This window comes from Oncorhynchus masou, chromosome 23 (genome assembly GCF_036934945.1).
Source record: "Oncorhynchus masou masou isolate Uvic2021 chromosome 23, UVic_Omas_1.1, whole genome shotgun sequence".
NCBI classification, from domain to species: domain Eukaryota; kingdom Metazoa; phylum Chordata; class Actinopteri; order Salmoniformes; family Salmonidae; genus Oncorhynchus; species Oncorhynchus masou.
The window spans coordinates 58,455,470-58,483,012 of record NC_088234.1 but is presented as its reverse complement, the minus strand read 5'-3'; the positions used below and the strand labels follow the sequence as shown (position 1 = coordinate 58,483,012).

Genomic DNA, 27,543 nt, shown 5'->3' with positions numbered 1-27,543 from the left:
TGGTTTGAAATTGCCCATGGGGATATTGTGTGATGTGATTGTGATAAGGTTCTGAGAAGTACAGGGACAGCAGCAGGCAGCACAGTAGGTGGCAGTAATGCGCCATTACCGTGGGATTCCAACCACTGAAAAACCCCACCGAGGAAGAAGAAGCCACGCGAGAAGGCGGAAGCGGAAGTGCTGTTTGAAGCTGAAAGTGCAAGGAGTACAGTTAGTGAGAAGGATGAGTGGACAACAGTGAAGTCCAAGAATGGAACGAAAGGGCTAGAATTGTTGTTGAAAAGGAGTCTGATGAAATGTTTCTTGTCAGAGCAACTTTTTTTTGGACAATGATGTTCATTTGGGGAACCTTTTTGAAGTCATGAGGATGGTGAAGAAGGTGCTGGGAATAGTGGATGTATTTAAAGTAACCATGACTTAGGAGTGGTATGGTGTTGGGTATCTGTAAGATTGTTGTTCATTGACTATAGCTCAGCATTCAACACCATCATTGAGCTCGGGTCCCTGGGTCTGAACCCTGCCCTGTGCAACTGGGTCCTGGACTTCGTGATGCACCACCTCAAGGTGGTGAAGGTAGGAACCAACACCACTTCACTGATCCTCAACACTCACAAGGGTGTGTGCTCAGCCCCCTACTATACTCCCTGTTCACCCATGGCCACGCACACCTCCAACTCCTTCATCAAGTTAGCAGACAACACAACAGTAGTAGGCCTGATTATCAACAATGATGAGACAGCCTACAGGGAGGAGGTGAGGGCCCTGGGAGTGTGGTGCCAGGTAAACAACCTATTACTCAATGTTAACAAAAAAAAGGAGCTGATCGTGGACTTCAGGAAACAGCAAAGGGAGCACCCCCTATCCACATCGACGGGACCACAATGCACAACGTGGAAAGCTTCAAGTTCCTTGGCATACACATCACAGACAAACTGAAATGGTCCACCCACACAGGCAGTGGAGTGAAGAAGGCGCAACAGCGCCTCTTCAACCTCAGGAGGCTGAGGAAATTTGGCTTGACACCTAAAACCATCACAAACTTTTATAGATACACAATTGAGAACATCCTGTCGGGCTGTATCACCGCCTGGTACGGCAACTGCACCGCCCGCAACCGCAGGGCTCTCCATAGGGTGGTGCGGTCTGCCCAACGCATCACCAGAGGTAAACTACCTGCCCTCCAGGACACCTACAGCACAGGAAGGCTAAAAAGATCATCAAGGTCAGCAACCAAGCTGTTCACCCCGCTATCATCCAGAAGGCTAGGCCAGTACAGGTGCATCATTGAGAAAGAAAAACAGCTTATATCAAGGCCATCAGACTGTTAAATAGCCATCACTAGCACCTTCGAGGCTGCTGCCCTATATACTGTACATAGACTTGAAATCACTGGCCACTGTAATAAGGGAACACTGGTCACTTTAATATTGTTGAATTATTTTTCATTACTCATCTCGTGTATATACTGTATTCTATTCTACTGTATCGTAGTCTAAGCCGCTCCAACATTGCTTGTCCAAATATTTATATATTCTTAATTCCATTCCTTTATTTTGGATTTGTGTGAATTGTTAGATATTACTGCACTGTTGAAGCTAGAAACAAGCATTTCGCTACACCTGCAATAACATTTGTTGAACACGTGTATGTGACCAATAATCTTTGATTTTGAAGAGCAAAAGGAGTGTGCATTGTGGCTCGCAAAATTATCGATGCATTAAGTGGACAGCTTTGATTTTCGTAACAGGGCACTGGTAAAAGGTGTTATCTCTGGCATCCCGTTGAACATTGATAATCAATATCTCAGCCTGAAAGAAGTGCTTATTGTATGTATGACCCGTATGGTGTATGGGGGGAAAAAGGAGAATAGTACATCCGTATTAATGATGTTTGATGAAGAGTAAACCCATGTAAAGCTGGGATATACTGTATAAGGTATGCTGTGAGTTTTTTCTGCAAAACCTGCTTAAATGCAAGAAGTGTAAAAAGTTTGGCAATGTGTCAAGTGTTTGCAGATGGGAGGAATATGTTATTGAAGAGTGTGAATGTAAAATGTTGCAACTGTGGTGGGGATTATATTCTCTGAGTGCCCTGTTAACATGAAAGTCAAGAGGTCGAGGTGTCAAGGATCAGGGCTGTCCAGTTGATCTCCTATGTGGAGGTGGTTGAGAGTCGATGGGGTAAGTGGCGACAGCGCTGAAGAGATGGTGGTGATGCTCCACAGCCCATTATAAATGTTCCTTGTCAGTCAATAGACCTGGATACACACATTGTGAAGGTGGATTTTGTAGTGTTTATTGCCACTGTTATAAATTATATTGCTCAAGTGTCCAAGAAATCCAAGAAGCTTGACATTGTGATGCGGCCAAAAATGTATTTGAGGTTTCAAGAGTTCACGGCAGAAGCACTGTAAGGACTACTGTCTTTGGAAGATGGCACAATGCTCCTTGTGAACCTGTGTGGGAACCTGATGAAATGTTATTTTATATATATATATATATATATTTTTTTTTACAGAAAAGCAGGTTGATTTTGATTAGTTGCATTTTATTTATCGTTTTATATGAATATTTTTCACACACATTTTTTCCATTTGTGGATCCTTATTATCCACCCGTACAGTAGGTGGCGGTATGCACATCCAATTGTTGCGAACGCCGTTATACCAGAGAAGAAGAAAAACAAGGTTCTGAGAAGTACAAGGAGTTCTTGTTAAAAATGGCAAGGGTTAAGGTTAGGGTATGGTTAGGGTAGGGGTTAAGGTTAGAGTTTAGGCACAGACGTCCCAAGGATCTCGGATAGGGCTAACCAGTACAGGGACAGCAGCGCGCATTCGTGTACTGTCTCTTTAAATGCGTAATTTTGCTCTGCTCATGCTCGGAGCTTTGTCCAGGAGTTTCCCTGTCGAAAACCAGCTGTGCGAGTATCATCACGTAAGGAGGTGATCGTGTTGTTATTCATCGGTGAATATCGCTTTCTCTGACAAGGATTACAATAATTTTTATGCAAATAAGCGTCATTATCTTCAGTGAAGGGGTCTCAACTGAAAGTGGGAAAAAGCGGAACGGAGAACGGTCAACTTGATCTATTTGTCCGGGTTGCTGCATTCTCCACCGCAGCGAACAACATCCACAACCGACTCTTGCAATGGAAATTGGGATCCAGAACTAACATCCCAGGATCAATCCTGTGACCTTTTATTTTCTTCCAGTTTTTCGGGAAGCATTAGGATGGTGAACTTGAAAATTGCTTGGAAAATACTTAATTTAGAATACAACTTAGAAAACACACCGATTTTCTTTGGTTTTTAAAATGGCTTCTTAGCCTCTGGGAATAACGCTGTGAGCATTCATTAACGTTAGTTCAAGAAAGTTTAATAGGAGTGCATAAAGTCAGTGCACATTTGCAGGCTTTGTTGTCTGATGAGAGATGCTTTAGTTGCGGGACTCCAGTAATATGCTCAGACTCAGCTATGTTTCTATAGCCAATAAATAAGCCAATTTGAATGTTTGAGTGTATTTAGCTTCATGGCTAGGCTATCCCACACATACATCAAACCTTTGCTTACAAAGTATTTATTACCGATAAGTGACATTTTAATTGAGTCACTCAATCTGTGAATAAGGGAGTCTTAACCAGAAAAGGAGACCTTTACCTGTTTCTAAAGTAAAATGGGAGGGGACTGCCGAGGAATGCATCTATGCACATGGACTAGATATCCAAATATGCGACCCCAGGACATCAAAATATATTTGGGGGCATTCCTTATGCTGTACTTGGTGTTTTACACCGAAGCCACAGTCTCCAAGTCCTGTGATAAAAATTGCTTTTCTGGTAAATGCATCAATGGAACTTGCGTCTGTGACCAAGGATGGGTTGGAGCCCAGTGTCAACACTGTCAGGGAAGATTCAAGTAAGTATCCGCAAATATACTGTTTCAAAGTAACATTCTAATGGAGTATTGAGTTGTTTGATCCAGGCTACTTTCTAACCAGTGTTCAAAGACAAATTCTATTTTCTATTACGCCTGCTACGTTAAGTTCAAGTCCACTAGACATTATTACAACCTCGCTCGGTCGGAAGTAGCCTATTATTGACTTGCAGCTAATCACAGACCGACAGTACGGTATGAAGACAGGCTAAAGCTGCTTCACCAGTACATGTCATGGCGACGTTGGCAAGCTAAGCTGATGCGTAGAAATACGTCATCGTGTCTATAAAGGTCGTCTCGCGCCCAATTGCGCATGTGTAGGTCATCAAATCACAGGCACTCCTTCGATATAAAGTTGTTTTTGACGAAAATTAAAACGTGTCCGTTTGTCACTTTCACGAGGGTGGAGTAATAACATGTTCAAGTACTTAAGACATTGTCTCGAATCTAGGTTGTGCCATTTAGATTTCGAGAAAATGAACAACTAAAGGAAGAATGTTTCACTTTTCTCATTGACTTTTCAAACCCTGGCCTGGTTTATTTCGCAAGCGTTCACGGAAGTCTCGCGATGTTGCTCTTCTGGGTTTAGAAACTATGCGCGGATGCTTATGAATCACCAAACAATATTAAGAGCCGTGACACCTTAACCCCGGCGCATTCCTTTGTTATTACTCTCTGCCACGCTACAATATAAAGCCTTTACATTCCATCCAAGGGTGGTAAATGTACAAGTTATTATCTTTGTGGATTCATATCGATTTTCCAATCAAATATCCCTGGCAACAGTCACCTTAGACTCAACGGACAAATATACAGCATGTCAAATAACATTTTATTTGTCACATACACATGGATAGCAGATGTTAATGTGAGTGTAGCGAAATGCTTGTGCTTCTAGTTTCAACAATGTATTAATAACCAATGAGTAATCTAACCTAACAATTCCAAAACTACTACCTTATACACACAAGTGTAAAGGGATAAAGAATATGTACATAGATATATGAATGCGTGATGGTACAGAACGGCATAGGCAAGATGCAGTAGATGGTATCTAGTACAGTATATAAATATGAGATGAGGAATGTAGGGTATGTAAACAAAGTGGCATAGTTTAAAGTGTGTAGTGATACATGTATTACATAAAGATGCAGTAGATGATATAGAGTACAGTATATAAATATACATATGAGATGAGTAATGTACGGTATGTAAACATTATATTAAGTAGCATTGTTTAAAGTGGTTAGTGATATATTTTTTACATAATTTCCCATCAATTCCATTATTAAGTGGCCGGAGTTGAGTCAGTGTGTTGGCAGCAGCCACTCAATGTTAGTGGTGGCTGTTTAACAGTCTGATGGCCTTGAGATAGAAGCTGATTTTCAGTCTCTCTGTCCCTGCTTTGATGCACCTGTACTGACCTCGTCTTCTGGATGATAGCGGGGTGAATAGGCAGTGGCTCTGGTGGTTGTTATCCTTGATGATCTTTATGGCCTTCCGGTGACATCGGGTGGTGTAGGTGTCCTGGAGGGCAGGTAGTTTGCCCCCGGTGATGGGTTGTGCAGACCTCACTACCCTCTGGAGAGCCTTACGGTTGTGGGCGGAGCAGTTTCCGTACCAGGTGGTGATACAGCCCGACAGAATGCTCTCGATTGTGCATCTGTAGAGGTTTGTGAGTGCTTTTGGTGACAAGCCGAATTTTTTCAGCCTCCTGAGGTTGAAGAGGCACGACTGCGCCTTCTTCACGACGCTGTCAGTGTGGGTGGACCAATTCAGTTTGTCCGTGATGTGTACACCGAGGAACTTAACTTACTACCCTCTCCACTACTGTCCGGTCGATGTGGATAGGGGGTGCTCCCTCTGATGTTTCCTGAATTCCACAATCATCTCCTTTGTTTTGTTGACGTTGAGTGTGAGGTTATTTTCCTGACGCCACACTCCGAGGACCCTCACCTCCTCCCTGTAGGCCGTCTCGTCATTGTTGGTAATCAAGCCTACCACTGTAGTGTCGTCCGCAAACCTGATGATTGAGTTGGAAGCATGCATGGCCAAGCAGTCATGGGTGAACAGGGAGTACAGGAGAGGGCTGAGAACTATCCATGTAATGGATAGTAGACTAAGCCATGGTTTTTTGTGGTCCTTGTCATTGAGGCTTGCTATTGCTGGCAATTCATGGCTGACTACCTGTATAGATCGAGTGGAAAATAGTGAATTCCTACTCCACGTTAAGTGTTGTGATTGCCAGTGTTAGGGAAGCTACTCTGAACATATAGTTTACCAAGCTACCAATTATGTCACACTGGAAGATGTTAAGCTACTCTTTAAAAAATATTACTTTACTTAACTAAAGTTACTTTGAAAAAATAGTTCACTACATCCAAACTACTTAATGTTGAAATCTCATTTCTAAATCTGAAATTACATAGACTACAAATTGCAATCAATCTGTTGTTAATGTGTAATTTTAGCCGACCAAACACAAAAACTATGTTTCAAGTGAGATTGGTAGGTCTAATGCCGAAAAAGAAAGGACATTTTCTGGCATAAAATGTAGTGTGTAGTTCAAGTAGTTAGCTACACCGCTATATGGTAAAAAAGTAATTAACTACTGAAAACCCAACCAAGATTTGAATTTAGTTCAACAACCACCAAGCTATTGCAAAACTACTCCCAAACACTGGTGATTTGTTAATGAACACATTACTTATTGCTGGTAGTTTGAGTGTGTAAACTATATTATAACAGGTCCACATGATTGGAAATAGTGAATATGTAGACTTATTTGATTATGATCAACCATCCCTGAGTCAGAGTTGCTTTAGGGGAGGGCCTACTGATTTTTTTCCCCTTTAGTACAGGCCTTGATTGATTGCCTGTATTGGCCTAATGTGAGGAGCTGAGGTCACCTCCCCTCTTGTCAGAAGGGAATCAGCACCGTAATGCCATCATGCAGCTACTTTCACACCTTGACCATCTGTCAATATCCTCTGGACTTGCAATTTAAAAGAAAAGGTAGACACTACTGGGTCACACTTGTCAAATCTGTGTTGAATTGGGTTAAAACCTGCATGTCCATCATCAGGATGCAAATAACAGCACATTTTAATCCCTTAGATTAAATCTATTCAGGAAATTGGTCACACTTAACTACATTTCCCAGGCAGATGTGTTTACATGGAATTTATTTTTATTTGATTATTAGCAACAGGTGAAGTCCTTTCATACAAACTTGTGGAACTATTTCAGTGCTGCAATATTACTTAGGCCTATCTGCATTACTTTGTAACTACTGTGAAATAACTCATTCCTGTCATATTTCTAAAATACCAATCATATATATGAACTAAACACAACTTAATCTACTAATCTAGTCTAATATAAATTGAATCCATGTTCATCAGAGGGTATTCTTTACCTCAATCTTTTGGGATTTTAAGGGTCATGGATCCAGTTTTATGTGGGACTAGTAATGTTTTTTGGAGGGTAAATGGGGATGTGCAGGTAGGATGGTTAAAAATAGTGTATTGCCAGGTCATGTGAGAATGGGAACTAGATCTTAACCTGAGTGTGGGGCACTGAAGAGAGATTTTAGGCAGCAATTTAGGAACAACTTCTCTAGTTTTAAACAGCCTATATGGCATTAATATGAGGCATTAATATGAGTCAGAAACATTCATTCTAGTGTCAAAATGTACTACAAGGTGTAAATAGGAAAATGTTGGTGATAAAGTCAGTCTCATCTAAAACTGAGTTTTGTGAGTATGTCACGATTTACTGGAAGGGTGAGTATGGATTACCCAGTGCTGACTAACAGGAGAGAAGCAGCTGTGCTGATTGCGCTCTATCAGCTGCGCCCGCTATATCCAATCATAGCAGCCAGAACCTCCAGATAGTGAGACAGACCTGCCCATTACGCGGTGCCTCATGTCGCCCCTGTTATGTTGAACTCTTGGTCCTAGGCCCTTTATTAGGTGGCCACTTGCTGATTTTATGTGTTTTGATAGTGTAAACCACTCAAGTTTGCCACTTTTTGGGGCAAAATTTGAATTGAGACAATCAGAGCGCACTTGTATCCAAACTGCAACTGCATTTGGGAACATCTCATGTTCCCCCGTTACCTGTTTTGTAACATGATTCCCTATGAAAGACTGCCAGACAAACGTGCACACACTAGTAATAGATAGTGTGAAAGTTGTAAGAAACAAAACGGCACAGAAGCGCACACATTGCCACCAGCCAGTGACTTGATAAGCTGATTGTGGCCTGGATGCTCAATGTGCCTGCAAGCTACTAGTGATTTTGGGTAACTTGTGTAACTTGTGATTTATTTACAAAAGTTTGGCAGCTTGCAGATGAGGTTGTAGATGTGATGTTATTCTCAGAAATCAGTCCTGAGCGCGCAGCCAAACTTTCCCGACTCGACTGTCTGAAGTGCACTGATTTAGTTTTTCATGCACATTTTTTTTTTTACCTGAGAAATACACCATACACCTATGTTGGCTGTGCTGTTGCTACGGTGACTTAGGAGGGACAAACGGCAGTAATTGCCCGGGTATGATATGCAAACATAACACACTCACATCAAACCATACCCCCAAGACAACTCTTGTTTAGCATTTCTTAATGAGCAATCTTCAAAACGAGGCCAAATCAGGAAGTTCAGTCACCTTTTAATGAAGTGCCACCACCTGTGATTAAATTAAAGCTGGTCATTTCATCCCGCTCAAACCCTTCAGTATGTTCATATTATCAACCAAACGTGTTTTGTCCTTACCTTGGCTGATTTTTAAAGGGGCAATCTGCACTTGCTACATCCATTTTTGGATTTATAAATGAATTATATACCCATTGATTCGTAAAGAATATAACTTATCAATGCCTTATTAACTTTTATATAAGCGTGTTTTACTTCTATGTTTGTAAACATTGTAAATATAAAAAAAAACACTTTAGCCTCAACATGGTTACAACTCTAATTTTGATATCATGCATGGTCAGACCTTGCATCCATAGCTCTGTGAATTTGAGTTGGTTCATTTCTCCAGACCCATCACACAGCGGTGACCGGTTTGTTATTATTTGAACTTTGGATTGGCCCTTTAATGTCCATGCTGTCTGTATTAAGTTCTAAAATCGACCACATTTGAATGCCATAAATGGCAAGTGTACAGTTCCTGTCTGGAATCCAGTATAATTAATTGGACAATAACGGGTTCATTATCAGTGTCAAATAGTGAAGTTGGAAGGGCTCCCAAGTGGCGCAGCGGTCTAAGGCACTGCATTTCAGTGCTAGAGGCGTCACTACAGACCTACAGACCCTGTTTAAATTCCAGGCTGTATCACAACCGGCTGCAAATTGGAGTATCATTGGGTGGCGCACAATTGGCCCATCGTCGTCTGGGTTAGACTTGCCAAGATAAATAAAGGTGAAATAAATAAAAAGTGCACGGAAGCTGTGGGAGGTTCAAAGTGCCAATCAAAGAGAGAACGAAAGATACATTAAAAATAAATTGTTGTGCATCACATCAGCGGTTCGATTGTTTTCAGCGAATCATCTCACCTGTGGATGGCATACACAATGTCAGGGGGAAATCGGAGTTTAGCAGAGTGGAAACAGCTTGCTGAGTTGGTCTATTGATTTAGTTATCTGTGATTTTTATGGCACTGCGGCCCCTCTAGTCTGTTTCCCTGAGTGTGACTGTCTGACTGCCACAGGCTGGTTGCTGCAAATGGATTCAGACAGGCAGATTACATCTTGCAGTTCCACCCATACATTAATTATTCACACAAACAAACAGTTACAACCCAGATGCTGCCAAAACCAAAATGCAGACTATGAGCACTTGTAGGCATCCTAAATAAAAAAGATGCTCATAATCTTACAGCCTGGTAGAGGTCAAATTTAAGTTTGTTGTTTTGAATGCAGAACTGAAAAAATGTCTTCTCTCTGACAGTTTGACTGTCAATGAAGGACTTTTGAAATTTTAATCTCAGTCTCGTTATTAGACACCGTGAGGGTTACGAGTGGACATAAAGTTGAGGAGATTGCATCCTGCTTGGCCCATGCACAGTCCATTTGGGAAGTATTCAGACCCCTTGACTTTTTCCACATTTTGTTACGTTACAGACTTATTCTACAATGGATGAAACCATAATGACAAAGCAAAAATAGATTTTTTGAAAATGTTGCTAATCTATTCAAAATAAAAAACAGATACCTTATTTACTTATTTAAGTATTCAGACTCTTTGCTATGAGTATCGAAATTGAGCTCGGGTGCATCCTGAGTCCAAACTTGAATGTCCAAACTGCGCAATTGGGGGAGAAGGGCCTTGGTCAGGGAAGTGACCAAGAACCCAATGCTCACTCTGACAGAACTCCAGAGTTCCTCTGTGGCCATGGGAAGACCTTCCAGTATGACAACCATCTCTGCAGCATTCTACCAATCAAGCCTTTATGGTAGAGTGGACAGATGGAAGCCACTCTTCAATAAAAGTTAAATTTCAGCCCGCTTCGTTTGCCAAAAGGCACCTAAAGGACTCTTGGACCAGAAAGAAGATTCTCTGGTCTGATGATACCAAGATTGAACTCTTTGGCCTAAATGCCAAGCGTCACGTCTGGAGGAGACCTGGCACCATCCCTGCGGTGAAGCATGGTGGTGGAAGTCAGAATCAAGGGAAAGATGTAGGGAGCAAAGTACAAAGGGATCCTTGATGACAACGTGCTCAGGAACTCAGACTGGGGTGAAGGTTCACCTTCCAACAGGACAACAACCCTAAGCACACAGGCAAGACAGCTCAGGAATGTCTTCCAGACAAATCTCTGAATGTCCTTCAGAGGCCAAGCCAGAGCCCGGACTTGAACCCGATCAAACATCTCTGGAGAAACCTGAAAATAGCTTTGCAGCGACCCTCCCCATCCAACCTGACAGAGCTCGAGAGGATCTGCAGAGAAGAATAGGAGAAACTCCACAAATACCGGTGTACCGAGCTTGTAGCATCATACCCAAGAAGACTCGGGGCTGTAATCGCTGGAAAAGGTGCTTCAAGAAAGTACTGAGTAAAGGGTCTGAATACTTATGTAAATGTGATATTTCCATGTTTTTATATTTTTAACAAATGTGAAATAAAATATTTGGGAAAAAAACAGGTTTTGTCATTATGGGGTATGTGTGTAGCTTGATGAAGGAGAAAAAACAATTCCATTAATTTTTGAATAAGTCTATAATGTAACAGAATGTGGAAAAAGTCAAGGGGTCTGAATACTTTCTGAATGCACTGTATACTCCCACACTTATACTTTCCTCTCCTCTCCCTTTATCTATTTCTCAATGTCTTTCTTTCTTTAATCAAGCTAGAGCTAGTTGCACCAACAACCTATTGCTCCTGTTTTTAAAGTGGTTGATGGGGGTGAATACAGTACTGGTATATTGTGCACTTAGCGAGGGATAACAATGTGCTTCTCTTTCAAAGGAAACTTGTGATATGGAGGATTCAAGGCTTCTGTTCCTTTAAACTTGCCTTTTTAAGACTTTCCTAATTGGAATTTCCCGGACTCTCATCCCATTACAAACATGCTGAGTGCATTCATTTAGTTCATTTATTTCCCAAGCAGCACTTGCTGGTGTCATGTGCACTGAATTAATCAAACATTGTACAAGTCATTGAACTCTGAAGAGAAGATTCAAGTATTTGTAAGTCTCTATAGAAGCTGTACTTGCCTACAGGTCATTCCCACCAGGAATAAAATCCCAGTTTGACAAAAATATATGAGAATCACAAAGTTATGGACACAATGTCAATGAGAGCATCCTGGGAAGGAAGAACATACAGTATCTAATTAAGGAGCTTACATATTTCTGCTTCTCCTCATCTCCCTCTCTCCATCCCCTCATCTCCCTCCCTCCATCCCCTCATCTCCCTCCCTACATGCCTTCATCTCCCTCTCTTGCTCCATCCCCTCACCCCCCCCTCTCTATCCCCTCATCCACCTCTCTCCATTTCTTATCTGTATTTCTAGAAGTTGTTGTAAGCTGACTAAGCTCCGAGGAGCACCATGGACACTGCGATGTAGAGACAAAATGAACACATATTACAATCTGTATTCTTTTCTGCATTTCCCCCATCTAGTCTATTTTAATTTGTTGCTCCTCAGTCCGTCAAGTCCTGATATGCTTGTCTATAACCTCGCTTGAGGTGTGGAATTTGGAAATGGATCAGAGCTTTGCAAACTGAATCTAGTGAGCTCATGCATATGTAGACAAGAAGGGGAATGAAGTGTCCTAAACATGAAGGCCTTCTTTCCTGCACGGACAGACTGAACAGCTCTGAGAGGGGTAAATGGGTGAAGGCTTTGAGAATGAAGTGATTGTACAGTTGCTTTGAGACCATGACACTGTATTTATAGAGCAGAGAACATCAAGTACTTCTTTTTACACGGCCTCACTTAGTTTCCTCTGCATCCAAACCCTCTGGGGGTGTCCTGAAAATGGTGTCACATATAGAGACTAGGTGGTGGGGAACAGCAACGCACAGAGCGGACTGAAAGAGAACTACTGTACATGTGTGTATGCAAAAAGTACAGTAACATTACTGGATCCTGCTCACCTTATATTGGTCAATACTCCTTGTTATAAGGATGTGATCTCTGAATATGGACACAATTAGGGCCTCTAGATTTCTACAGACAAATGAGACCTTTTAAATGAGAATGGTCTCCTCACAAATTCCCCCAGAGCTCCTCCCACTAGAACACATGATATAAATGCACTAGAAGGTGAATTCACCCATTTGTAAGTCGCTCTGGATAAGAGCGTCTGCTAAATGACTTAAATGTAAATGTAAATGTATTGGGTTGCTATGTGTCTTTTCATACTATGCATACTGTAATGTACTGATATTATTTTAAAATACTCATGACATTAGATTTAATTTGTGGTCAGTAATGGACGTCTATCATGTGGTGGACTGAACCATTTGATGACTGGGATACGGGAGACTCAACATCTAAATATTCGGTCCTCCAATAGGACTAACTGTAAAGCAACATGATTTTAAAGAGCATGTCCGACATAAATATAGCCATGTTGGTTTGTCATCCCTATGTATCAAGATAGTCTGCTCTCCCAGCATCATCAACAATGAAGAAAATTCAAATGGACCCAGGTTACATTTAAGTTTAAACAAACCTTGATGTCTGACCAGTTTGTACTGTAGAAATGGCTTGCCTGTCCCAGGTTGATGGGTAGTGTCTGTTCCAGTGTTCATGTGTGTAGGGAGGGAGGGAAGGAAGTGGTAGGAGTCTAGTTCTCACAGGCGTAGCCTACATATTTTGTTTGTCTGAGAACACGGGAGTGACCTCTTACATCACCAAACATGTGTTTGTCATACAGCACTGTGTGTGTGTGTGTGGTAATATATGCATGTTTAAGCCTCAGGCGGGGTACAGCTGACGGCTGCAATGTTTTTGTGCACAGTGAACTGAAATTGCCTACGTGTGGAGCTGAGCTGTGTGTTTAAAGGGTAGGGTGGGGGAGGGCTGGATGGCCATCTGTCCAGAGAGCGCGCTAATCCTGATATGATGAGAGCGAAGGCCTTGTCTCATGTAAGAACACACATACACAGAGTTCCAAATGCATGTGTGTAACACATGACTCATGCCCTCCCTGTTTTCCCAGAGACTAGAAAGCCTTGAGGTACCAACAATGTCACTCTCTTTTCTGTGATCATCACCATGGGATTGTCATGGAGAATGAGAGAATGCTTGTTGTGATTTGGAAAGTGGAACAATTGGGTCTGCTTTCTTTCTAAGTTGTTTTAATCAATGCTTGTTTCCATCTCTGTTGAGTATACCCACTGCCTTTTGGTGCTTGTCATTCTACAAATGTAGATATAGAAATACAACTGCAACATGTGTATATACAATGTCTTCAGGAAGTATTCATACCCCTTGACATTTAGTTGTTACAGCCTGAATTCAAAGTGGATTAAATATATTTGTTTTCTCTCACCTATCTACACACAATGCTCAATAATGACAAAGTGAACATGTTTTTTTTTAAATTTAAGCAAATTTTTGGGGGAAATGAAATGCAGAAATCTCATTTACGTACAGTACCAGTCAAAAGCTTGGACACACCTACTCATCCAGGGGTTTTCTTAGTCAAGACATCAAAACTATAAAATAACACATGGAATCATGTAGTAACCAAAAGAGTGCTAAACAAATCAAAATGTTTTGTTATATTTCAAAGCCTATTGGATGACAATTTGTTCTTTACTATGACAAAATATTTCATAATTGACTTTTTTGTACAACATGGGTGCAGCAGATCCCCTTATTGTATGGGACACTTTCAAATGTACTTTTAGAGGCCATTCAATAAAATACTCATCATTAAAACAAAAGCAGTTTAGGTCAAAATAGATTAGACTTATAAAGGAAATACGGGAAGTAACAGAGCAGGTAGATGGTAATGGAAACTACTATAGAGGCACAAAATAGGTTAGAGGAAAAACAAAAATAAATGGATGTACTTATTCAAGAACGATGAAGTGTAATGTATCAAAAATAAAGCGAATTGGATGGAAAATGGTGAAAAATGCACAACATTTTTCTTGAATCTTCAACATAGAAATTCTACCAAAAATAATTTACAGAAACTCGTTACAAATGATGGAGTTATCCATGATATCAAATTATATTTTGAAAGAGAGAAGCAAAATATTTGAAGCATATCTATGTCTCCTCTATTTCCACTGAATTATGTTAACTATGATTTCTATCATAATAATAATAATGTAAAATTAACAAATTTACAGAAGGACCTGTGTGAAGGCCAACTTACAGAAGAGGAACTTTTTGAGGCAATAAAATCTTTTCAGTCTGAAAAAACACCAGGGCTTGACAGTATACCAGTAGAGGTATATCAGACGTTTTTTGATGTACTGAAAGATCCATTATTAGCATGTTTCAATTACTCATATACAAATGGTAGACTTTCCGGTACTCAACAAGAAGGTCTGATTTCATTACTACTGGTGGTAAATATAACGATCCAGTCCATTTAAAAAGACTGGAGGCCTTTAACATTTCATTGTTGTGAAAATCCTGGCGAAATGTATAGCACAATAGAATTAAAAAGGTTCTACCAGATGTTGTTCATCCTGATCAGACAGGTTTTTTACATTGAAGATATATTGGAGATAATACTTCTTCATAGCATATTTTGAAAATGTGTTTGATAAAGTACAACAAGAATGTATATATAAAGTAATCCATGCCTGGATTACTTTAATTTTGGTGAATCTCTTATACAATGGGTTAAAGGTATGTACAGCAACCCCAGATGTAAATAATGGTTACTTCTCAGAAAGTATTTAGCTTTTAAGAGGAGTTAAACAAGGCTGTCCATTGTCTCCATATCTATTTATTATGGCCATTGAAATGCTAGCTATTAAAATTAGATCCAACAAGAACATAAAGGGGTTATAAATCCAGGGGATGAAAACAAAAGTGTCAATGTATGCTGATGACTCTAGTTTTTTTCTTAAATCCGCAATCTCTATCCCTGCACCATCTCATTGAAGATCTGGATCACTTTTCTAGCCTCTCAGGATTAAAACCTAGTTTTGACAAGTGTACCATATTACGTATTGGAACGTTAAAAATAGTGTTTACACTACCTTGTCGTTTACTAATACAATGGGAGGATGGTGAAGTAGACATACGTGATATACACATCTCAAAAAATATATATGAACTTCCCAGAATTAATTTCAATAGAAATTTAGCAAAAATAGATAAGATTCTGCAACCATCGAGAGGTAAATACTTGTCTATTTATGGAATATCACATTGATTAACTCTTTGGTCCTATCACAGTTTACTTACTTACTAATGGCACTGCCTACTCCAGTGCCATTCTCATATTAGCAAAAAATATTTCATTTTATTTGGAGTGCTAAGCCAGACAATTAAACGTGCCTATTTATATAAAGAATATGAGTTTGGGGTGGGGGGGGGGCTAACATTATTAAATAATAAAGCTAGAAACCTCTCATTAAAAGCTTCACTCATACATAAGTTATACTTAAGCTCAAATGGTTCTCCAGTATATTATTATTGCTCCTTTGCACCTCATTATTTTTTTCCTACTTTGCACATTCTTCCACTGCAAATCTACCATTTCAGTGTTTTACTTGCTATATTGTATTTACTTCGCTACCATGGCCTTTTTTGCCTTTACCTCCCTTATCTCACCTCATTTGCTCACATCGTGTATATAGACTTATTTTTCTACTGTATTATTGACTGCATGTTTGTTTTACTCCATGTGTAACTCTGTGTTGTTGTATGTGTCGAACTGCTTTGCTTTACCTTGGCCAGGTTGCAATTGTAAATGAGAACGTGTTCTCAACTTGCCTACCTGGTTAAATAAAGGTGAAATTTAAAAAATAAAGAAAGGCCTTTTTTTGTTGCCTTTTTGCCTTCATACAGATTACAATTTATCATTTCTGACTAATTGAAAATTAAATTATCGCCCTTTCGTAAACAAGCCATAAAAAGCTGGATACAATTTCAGTTTTATCCTCCATATATATATATATATATATATATATATATATATATTGGCCATAAAACAATCTCAGCTCTGTAGATTTTGTTGCGAAGAGACAGAATCAATAGATAATTTATTCTGGTATTGCCCCTATGTAGCTTGTTTCTGGTCACTGGTTAAGGAATGGTTAAAAAATCACAACATGCACTTAAAGCGAACCTTACAAATAGCGATGTTGGGTGATTTGGAAAGCCATAGTCAGTCAACAAATAATTTAATAATCTTTCCTACGAGTTTCAGCTTTAGCTCACAATCTGTGGATAATATACGATTAGAAAGGCTCAAACATTTTGTAAAACATCACAGCACAATTGAAAAACGTATGGAACATGGAAATCAAATGAGGGTGGTCTGTGGTGGTAGGTGGGATGGGCTGAGAGTGGCTGAGGGTTGGGTTTAAAGAGCTGAGGTCTGTGGTGATAGGTGGGATGGTCTGAGAGTGGCTGAGGTTTGAGATTAAAGAGCTGATGTCTATAGTGATAGGTGGGATGGTCTGAGAGTGGCTGAGGGTTGAGATTAAAGAGCTAATGTCTATAGTGATAGGTGGGATGGGCTGAGAGTGGCTGAGGGTTGGGATTAAAGAGCTCATGTTTGATAATGTATTATTGCTTTGTGACTGCTTTATATAAAAGTACCACATGTAAAATGTATGTATATGTAGCAAAAAAGGCAGTAGAAAAACAGAGGTTAATTAAAAATATTAAAATTATATATTTTATATTCTTTAAAGTAGCCACCCATTGTCTTGATGACAGCTTTGCACACTCTTGGCATTCTCAATCAACTTCATGGGTTAGGCACCGAGAATGCATTTCAATTAACAGGTGTGCCCTGTTAAAAGTTAATTTGTGGAATTTCTTTCCTTCTTAATGCATTTGAGCCAATCAATTGTGTTGTGTCACAGTAAGGGTGGTATACAGAAGATAGCCCTATTTGGTAAAAGACCAAGTCCATATTATGTCAAGAACAGCTCAAATAAGCACAAAGAAACAACACTCCATCATTACTTGAAGTCAATGTCAAGAACTTTGAAAGTTTCATCAAGTGCTGTCGCAAAAACCATCAAGCGCTATGATGAAACTGTCTCTCTTGAGGACCTCAACAGGAAAGGAAGACCCAGAGTTAAGTTTATTAGAGTTACCAGCCTCAGAAATTGCAGCCCAAATAAATGCTCCACGGAGTTCAAGTAACAGACACATCTCAACATCAACTGTTCAGAGGAGACTGTGTGAATCAGGCCTTCATGGTCGAATTGCTGCATAGAAACCACTACAAAAGGACACCAAAAAGTAGCAGAGACTTGCTTTGGCCAAGAAACATGAGCAATGAACATTAGACTGTTGGAAATCTGTCCTTTTTCGAGATTTTTGTTTCCAACCGCCGTGTCTTTGTGAGATGTAGAGTAGGTGAACGTATGATCTCCGCATGTGTAGTTTCCACTGTGAAGCATGGAGGAGGAGATGAGGGGGTGCTTTGCTGGTGAGACCGTTGCTGAGTTATTTAGAATTAGAGGGACCCTTAACCAGAATGGCTACCACAGCATTCTGCAGCGACACGCCATCTCATCTGGTTCGGGCTTAGTGGGACTATCATTTATTTTTCAACATGACAATGACCCAACACACCTCCAGGCTGTGTAAGGGCTATTTGACCGAGAAGGAGAGTGATGGAGTGCTGCATCAGAGGACCTGGCCTCCACAATCACCTGACCTCAACCCAATTGAGATGGTCTGGGATGAGTTTGACCGCAGAATGAAGGAAAAGCAGCCAACGAGTGCTCAGCATATGTGGGAACTCCTTCAAGACTGTTCCAGGTGAAGCTGGTTGAGAGAATGCCAAGAGTGTGCAAAGCTGTCATCAAGGCAAAGGGTGGCTACTTTGAAGAATCTAAAATATATTTTTATTTAACAGTTTTTTAGTTACTACATGATTCCATATGTGTTAATTCATAGTGTTGATGTCTTCACTATTATTCTACAATGTAGAAAATAGTAAGAATAAAGAAAAAACATTGAATGAGGGTTGTCTGGTGCTGTAAGTATTTTCACCCCTGAGTCAATACTTTGTAGAATCACCTTTGGCAGCGATAAGCAGTGAATTTTTCTGGATAAGTCTCCAAGAGCTTTTCACGCCTGGATTCTGTAACATTTGCCCTTTTTTAAGCTCTGTCCAAATTAGTTGTTGATCATTGTTAGACAACCATTTTCAGGTGGATTTAAGTCAAAACTGTAACTTAGCCACTCGGGAACATTCACTGTCTTCTTTGAAAGCAACTCCAGTGTAGCTGTGTGTTTTAGGTTATTGTCCTGCTGAAAGGTGAATTCATCTCCCAGTGTCTGGTGGAAAGCAGACAGAACCAGGTTTTCCTCCAGGATTTTGCCCATTCTGTAATTTTTTTTTGTCTTGAAACTCCCAAGTCTTTAACAATTACAAGCATATAACCATAACATGATGCAACCATCATTATGTTTGAAAATACAAAGAGTGGTACTCAGTAATGTGTTGTATTGAATTTGCCCAAACAAAACACTTTCCATTCAGGACAAAAAGTGAATTGCTCTGCCACATTTTTTTTGCAGTGTTACTTTCGTGCCTTATTGCAAACAGGATTAGGGCTGTGGCCGGTCATGAAATTTTGTTAGCTGGTGATTGTCATTTAAATAACTGCCGGTCTCACTGAAATGGACTATTAATGAACATTTAACACGTTTAGCATCTCCAGCTTCCACTCATAGCCTACAAGTCACTGATGCAGACCTTTATAGCATCTACATTTTAGTAGTCTAATAAATACACTTAATATAGCCTACACCAATACTTATTTTCCACCATCATTTGCAAATAAATTCATTAAAAATCATACAATGTGATTTTCTGGATTTTCTTTTCTCATGTTGTCTGTCATAGTTGAAGAGTACCTATGATGAAAATTACAGGCCTCTCTCATCTTTTTAAGTGGGAGAACTTGCACAATTGGTGGCTGACTAAATACTTTTTTGCCCCACTGTATATTTCACCGCCTTGTGTGAGTATGGTTATGTATCTGTCTGATCGACACCAGCCATGTCTGATGGAGGTATTAGTCTCATCTGAACCACAGCAGCATGGCTTTCCTGTGGGGTTTAGGTGGTCTGTCTTGAGCTCACTAGTTGACATAATGTGGGGATTCAATGTAAAAGCATATGTCACTGTTTGAGAGACAGGCTCATCATGTAAATGTTGAATTTCCTTTCTCTTCCTAAATGGAAGTTTGGCAGTGGGTCTGTCAGTCTTTGGTTGTCTGGGTCTGTGTGTGAATGAGTGTCTGCTTCAGCGTGGAGTCACTTCCATCAGCAGGAAGTTGGAACCATAGAACACTGCACCTCACAATAGATTTCTCCCCAAGTTGATGATGTCTTGGCACTTCTGCAAGCGCCACAAAAGCAGAGCGACCAATCCCAGTCTCCCTGCTCTTTCTTCTATTCGCCACAAAGAATAGGCTGAGCAGATCAATTAAATGCCAGGTGCAATTGTCGCGTGAGATTGTCCAGTTAGATAATTTTTATCCTTTAATGAACCAGGCCAATTATTAAGGTGCGGAGGGGGAAAATAATAATTTAACATAAGTGTCACCTACAAAGTGGGTTCATTTGGTTTGCCCTTCCCTGTCTCCCCCCCCCCCACACACAAGTTTTTACTCTGAGCCATTGAGGTATATGTGGAGGTGTTAAGAGGTTTCAGCAGTTTGCATTGAATCTATTTCTCTGTCTCTGTGCTTATAAGTCTCATTGTCTATGTTTTTTGTCAATGTCCTGTGTTTGTGGGAGCATTTGTTCAATCGGTGTGTGACTGTGTGGAGGAAGTGAGTTAATGTCCCGTGTGTGTGAGCGCATTTGGCGAGTGTACTGAGTACATATAATGACTTTAAAGGAACGATTCACCCATATATATATATATATATATTTATTTATTTTAAGGGAAGGATCAGCTTTAATATTGCGGGTAGATTGTTGCATCCTTCAATGTAATTGTCTGCATCATTTCCAATCCCCCATATATTTTTGGGGTACATACATACGTACGTAACATTTTGATGGCAATAATAAATACATATGCCGATAGTGGACAACCTTGTTTTACTCCTCTTGAGAGTTTAAAACTTTCTGAGATGTAACCATTATTTACTATTTTACACATAGGGTTACTATACATAACTTTAACCCATTTTACAAGAGATTCTCCAAATTTGAAATATTCTAGGCATTTATGTATAAACTCCAGTCGTACATTATCAAAAGCCTTTTCAAAATGAGCTATAAAAACCAGGCCTGGTTTCCCCGATATTTCATAGTATTCTGTTATTGTTTCCAGTACTTGTCTTCTATTATCTCCAATGTATCTTCCATGTAAAAAATCTGTCTGATTAGGATGAATAATATCTGACAATACTGTTTTAATTCTATGTGCCAAGCGTTTATCTATAATTGTTGCATCACAACACTGAAGTGTACGAGACCGAGAATTTTTTTAATAGACTGGATCTTTATATATACCACTTGGATCCTGTTTCAGTAATAATGAAATCAGACCTTGTTGCGTGTCCGATGATCTACCATTAATATAGGAGTTGTTAAAACATGCTAATAATGGTCCTCTGAGTATATCAAAAAGTTTGGTATACTACCACTGGTATGCCATCCAGCCCAGGAGTTTTCCTAGACTTAAAGGCTTTAATTGCATCAAGAAATTCCTCCTCTGTAATTTGGCATTCACATGAGTCTTTCTGTATAATGTTAATTTAATTATTAATAGGAAAAAAATCCAAACAATTAGCTTTGGTTAGTGGAGACGGAGGAGACTGAAACAAAAACATATTCTTAAAGTACTTTACTTCCTCTTTCAAAATATAATTTGGTGAATCGTGCATGACTCCATCATTTGTAACAAGTTTCAATGCATTTTATTTGGTAGCATTTCTATTTTGAAGATTGAAAAATAATTTGGTGCGTTTTTCACCCATTTTTGAATGCTTTGTCGTATTTGTGCATCTCTGAGCGACGTTCTATTGATTCCTCGAGTCATTTCATGTATTTGAGTTATTCACCATTAATAACTCATCATGCCGGCTGTATTTCTATACTTTTCTACTTTTAGTCTATGCCGCTCTGACATTGCTCGTTCCATACATTTATATATTCTTAATTCCATTCCTTTACTTAGATTTGTGTGTATTGGGTATATGTTATAAATTATTTGATATTACTTGTTAGATATTGCTGCACTGTCGGAACTAGAAGCACAAGCATTTCGCTACACCCGCAATAACATCTGCTAAATGTGTATGTGACCAATACAATTTGATTTTGATTTCTGCCCGCTTGAACAGTGAAGAGCTCAGATACATGAAAACATGAAATGACCCCGATAATCAATAGAACATCACTTAGAGGTGCATAAATACGACGTAACATTCAAAATGGGTGAATCATTCCTTTTAAGTTTGTCAGCTGAAGTGTAGATATTGCACATGTAAAATGTTTTCCCATGTAAGATCTCCAAGGGAGGTGTTACGCACTTCACATCCTTCACCGTTGGTCAGGCCAAGCTGAGTCTCCACAGTGTCTAGGGCGGGATGTTCACTCAGTGTAATGGATCCTGTGTCTCTTTGCTGGAGTTGTTATGATTTGCCTGGCCATGGTGCATCTCTCTCTCCAGGAACACATGACAACACCAGGCAGTGGAGTGACGGTTCATGTAGAGTTCACAACAAATCCTGTGATTGAACCGAGTGCCCGGGAATTACTACAGCTTTTATGGCTGTTCTTCATTCACCCCCCATCTCTTTCTTCCTCTCCCCTCTTCCTCTCCCACCCACTCCACCTCTCTCTTCCTGCTGGATGTGTTTAGTTGTTCCTTCTCTCTCCAGCTCCACTGATGACCACTCTCATGAATGCACTGTGGAGTCCACACTCCCCCATTTCAAAATGGCTGCTTATGCAACTGATTTCATAACTCAAGTGTTTGCTGGGTGGTGGTGTGTGGGTGTGGTGGTTTAAAGTACACAGTGTGGTTTGATTATTTGACTTAATTTGGGCTCTTTGCTCGTGTTCTTCCCTTAGGTCTGCTGATGTGGTTTATTTTTCTTAGATGCCTCTCGCTGTGTTCTGACGGATTAGTTATGCTGGGGGAAGCGTTAAGTCGCCAACGTTGTGTGAGAGAGGCTTCATAGCTGTAGAGTTTCGTAAGCGATGTCTAACAGCACTCAGAGCTCCCATGTTTCCATTAATGTGGAAATAAATGTAATGCTCCTCCCTGGGCTAAACTGTGTGCGTGCACGCACTAATGTATGTGTGTGTTTTACCAGACACCAGTGGGTGGCCCAGGGGGCCCCAGGTGGCATAGCTGCTCCTCTCTCGGCCATGGTCTGTCACTCTTTGGCAGTACCAGATGGGATGTGGTGAGGTTCCCTGTGCTGCTGCACCTGGGGCTGTACAAGATGGAGCCATCAGTAGCACACACAGAAACACAGCCTGTTGAGTGCAGCATCAGAAAGGACATTTTCCATCAGTATTTCTGCCGACAACAGTGTAAAGGGAAAGACAATCAATGCTGACCTGTGTTGAGGTGGTGGCTTTGCATTGTCAAATGCCGTAATCTCATGTTCACTCTATCTACATGAAGAAGCATGAAAATGCTGCTAATATGAGGAGAGTCTCATGCATAAGTCATGAATGGACGTTTGTCTTGTAAATGGATTACTGTATGTCAACAATGTGGTCAAACATGACCTTTGACTCTGCTTAAAATACCCCCTCGCCTCGGTTGACGGAGCACTAGTCTACTGTTTTATTTTTGGCAGCTCTCTGAATGCCAAACGATTCTGTATTGACATTTCTCAATGTCATGCTATTCCTTTTAGCTTTGATGTCTTGCAAAGTATTGCGTAGTTTCAGACCTTGAATGAGCTTAAAAGGGTAGGTAGCATAAACGTAAGCACATGTAACATGAATTTTCGTAAGTATACGCATCAGGTCCCAATGCAAAGTTACATCTCACATTTATATTTTTTGAGTTATTACATAAAACCGAAGAATGCCAATATATTTTTTGCGGGTTGTGACGTAATCTGGAGGACCCGGCAAACCAGCCTATTCCCAACAATGGAAACTCCCAACAGAAATAACTTCAAATGTATCACTTCAAAGTCAACCAAATCTTTTGCACTCATGAATCCAATAGTGATGTAGTGAGGTAAATCCAAAGTAGATAGATTCCAGAGACCGGAATTGGGAACAGGAGAAGAGGGGAGGAGTCAACAGTAAGACAGCGATCGAAGGCTCCAGGCAGATGGAAAGTATCACAACGGCACAGTCAGTCCACTACTGTAGCTCTCTAGCACTAAGCCAAGGTTGAAAAAGTCTGGTATCCTTCTTCACAGAGAACAGGTCATGGTTGTCACATCCCACCTCCTCGTGATTGGTAGATTGTAGCTCACCACTGCAGCACTCGAGCTAGCTAACGCAGAGTAGATTCTCCATAGGATATTGAGAAATAGTGCATTGTGGGGAGTTTTGAAGATATCCGGAAATAAGTTAAGAAACATGTAAAAATGGTAAAACCAGTGAAGGCTTCTGAGGGAGGACGGCTCATAATAATGTCCAGAACAGAGTAAATGGAATGGCCTCAAACACATAGAAACCATGTGTTTTATGTATTTGATACCATTCCGCTCCAGCCTTTACCACCAGCCTGTCTTCCCTAATTAATGTGCCACCAACCTACTGTGGCTAAAACACAACTATGTTTGTTGTTATAGGTAACCATATCGTGACTAGAACTAAGTTACTTAGTCTTTAACCACACTGTTACTTTGGTGAGTAAAAACTCCTGCTTCCTGCCCTTTAACACACCAATTAAACCACTTTGACATGTTTGTCCAAGACTCAGCTTTTGTTTGCCTCGAATTGCTGACACCAGTGGTCAACATCTCTCTTTTCACAGAAACAATGTGTTACTCTTTCTTTCTTCCAGTGTCTTGTTTGCTCAGCTCAGGACTTGATTGAGAATTTCTGTTAAATATACTTTATAAATGAATATTGTATGAAGACTGTGTTGGAGCTGCCAGACTGAGTTTCTTTTCTAAGGGGTCTGTTGTGTTCCAAGGAGTGTGTGGGGCGTACAGTATGGGGAACCCAGTCCTTTAATGAAATCAGGAGGAGGCTGACAACAGCAGAAGTGATTTCTGTTGGCATAAAGTCCCCTTGCAGCTAGCTCTAAGGCTGCGTTTACACAGGCAGCCCAATTCGGGTCTCTTTTCCACTAATTGGTCTTTTTACCAATCACATCAGATATTATTCAAAGCTGATCTGATAGGTCAAAAGACCAATTAGTGAAAAATCGGAATTGGGCTGCCTGTCTAAACACAGCGTAAAAGAGGCCAAAACACAATGGAGTGCTAATGAAGAGCAGATGTGATGGGGCCCACCACCAGGAGGACTGAGTTAGCAGGAGGTGCCTATTAGTCTGGCATTGCTTTAACAGACCGACCCTCCAATCTCAGTTCTCCTCTGTCTAAACAGAGGTCTAACATTCGGATCCAGAGCCAGTCGTTGTTTCGCTCTTAATGGATTGGGTCAGGTTCCTGTTAGGGAGAACTGATTCTAAATCAGCTGTTCAGGATATAGAGTGACTTCCCTGCAGATGGAGATATCAGTGGTCTGGTCAGCTCTGGAGAAACTGGAAGCAGCTCTCCATCATAGTGCCAGGACACATTGATTTATCTGGCTCTGTGAATGAAACTATTGTCTGTCTGTCTGTCGCTCTCTCTCGAAAGTAGATTTCCAGTGCCTTCAGAAAGTATTCATACCCCTTGACTTATTCCACATTTTGTTGTGTTACAGCCTGAATTGGGGCACCTTAAATTACATTTTGGGAAAAAAAGCCAACTCGGCTCCTTCATTTATTGAATCAGATGGCTCATTCATCACAGAGCCCACTGATATTGCAAACTACTTGAATTACTTTTTCATTGGCAAGATAAACAAACCTAGGGATGATATGCCAGCAACAAACGCTGACACTACACATCCAAGTATATCGGACCAAATTATGAAAGATAATAATTGTACTTTTGAATTCCATAAAATCAGTGTGGAAGAGGTGAAAAAAAGTATTGTCTATCAACAATGACAAGCCACCAGGGTCTGACAATCTAGATGGAAAATTACTGAGGATATTAGCAGACGATATTGCAACTCCTATTTGCCACATCGTCAATTTAAGCCTACTGGAGAGCGTGTGCGTGCCCTCAGGTATGGAGGGAAGCTAAAGTCATTACTCTACCCAAGAATAGTAAAGCCCCCTTTACTGGCTCAAATAGCCGACCAATCAGCCTGTTACCAACCCTTAGTAAACTTCTGGAAAAATTGTGTTTGACCATATACAATGCTATTTTACAGTAAACAAATTGACAACAGAATTTCAGCACGCCTATAGGGAGGGACACTCAACAAGCACAGCACTTACACAAATGACTGATGATTGAGAGAAATTGATGATAAAATGATTGTGGGGGCTGTCTTGTTAGACTTCAGTGCAGCTTTTGACATTATTGATCATAGTCTGCTGCTGGAACCACGTATGTGTTATGGCTTTACACCCCCTGCTATAATGTGGATAAAGAGTTACTTGTCTAACAGGACACAGAGGGTGTTCTTTAATGGAAGCTTGTCAAATATAATCCAGTTAGAATCAGGAATTCCCCAGGGTAGCTGTTTAGGCCCCTTGCTTTTTAGACATGTCACTGACTTTGAGTAAAGCCAGAGTTTATAGAGTTTGTAGATGACTCAACACTACACACCTTAGCTACTACAGCGACTGAAATGACTGCAACACTCAACAAAGAGCTGCAGTTAGCTTCAGTGGGTGGCAAGGAATAAGTTAGCCCGAAATATTTCTAAAATGAAAGGCATTGTATTTGGAAAAAAAACACTCACTAAACCCTAAACCTCAACTAAATCTTCTAATAAATAATGTTGAAATTGAGCAAGTTGAGATGACTAAACCGCTTGGAGTAACACTAGATTGTAAACTGTCATGGTCAAAACATATTGATGCAGTAGTTGCTAAGATGGGGAGAAGTCTGTCAATAATAAAGCGATGCTCTGCCTTAACAACACTATCAACAAGGCAGGTCCTACAGGCCCTAGTTTTGCCGCACTTTGAGTACTGTTCAGTCGTGTGGTCAGGTGTGGTCAGGACTCAGGAAAATTGCAATTAGCTCAGAACAGGGCAGCACGGCTGGCCCTTGGATGTACACAGAGAGCTAATATTAATAATATGCATGTCAATCTCTCCTGGCTGAAAGTGGAGGAGAGATTGACTTCATCACTACTTTTATTTATGAGTGGTATTGACATGTTGAATGCACCGCGCTGTCTGTCTAAACTACAGGCACACAGCTCGGACACGCATGCATACCCCACAAGACATGCCACGAGGTATTTTCACAGTCCCCAAGTCCAGAACAGACTATGGGAGGCACACAGTACTACATAGAGCCATTACTACATGGAACTCTATTCCATATCAAGTAACTGATGCAAGCAGTAAAATTAGATAAAAAAACACCTTATGGACCAGCGGAGACTGTGAGGCAACACAAACATTGGTGCACACACACACACACACACACACAAACACACACATGATAACATATGCACTATACATACACATGGATTTAGTACTGGAGATATGTCGTAGTGGTGGAGTAGGGGCCAGAGGGCAGTGTGTTGTGAAACACAGTGTTTTTTACAACACAGTGTGTTGTGAAATCTGTGAATGTATTGTATTTTAAAATTGTATAAACTTTCTTAATTTTGCTGGACCCCAGGAAGAGGAGCTGCTGCTTTGGCATCCATAATACATGGGCATCCATAATACATGGGGATCCATTATAAATACAAATTCAAAATAGATTAAATAAAATAACAATCTCACCCACCCACACAGA

At 40.4% G+C, this 27,543-nt stretch overlaps 1 protein-coding gene across 4 annotated transcripts in view; it reads left to right on the top strand.

Annotated features, from left to right (window-relative positions):
- Positions 1-2,709: 2,709 nt before the first annotated feature.
- The window catches only part of LOC135511110 (attractin-like protein 1), a 327,206-nt gene continuing 302,372 nt past the window's right edge, over positions 2,710-27,543 (top strand). For 2 of the 4 annotated variants that reach the window (XM_064932650.1, XM_064932647.1), the window contains exon 1: positions 2,710-3,913. In XM_064932650.1, the coding sequence (XP_064788722.1) occupies positions 3,672-3,913 (242 nt within the window). In that variant the 5' untranslated portion in view covers positions 2,710-3,671. The remainder of the gene's footprint in view (positions 3,914-27,543) is intronic. The other 2 variants (XM_064932648.1, XM_064932646.1) reach the window with 1 other exon arrangement.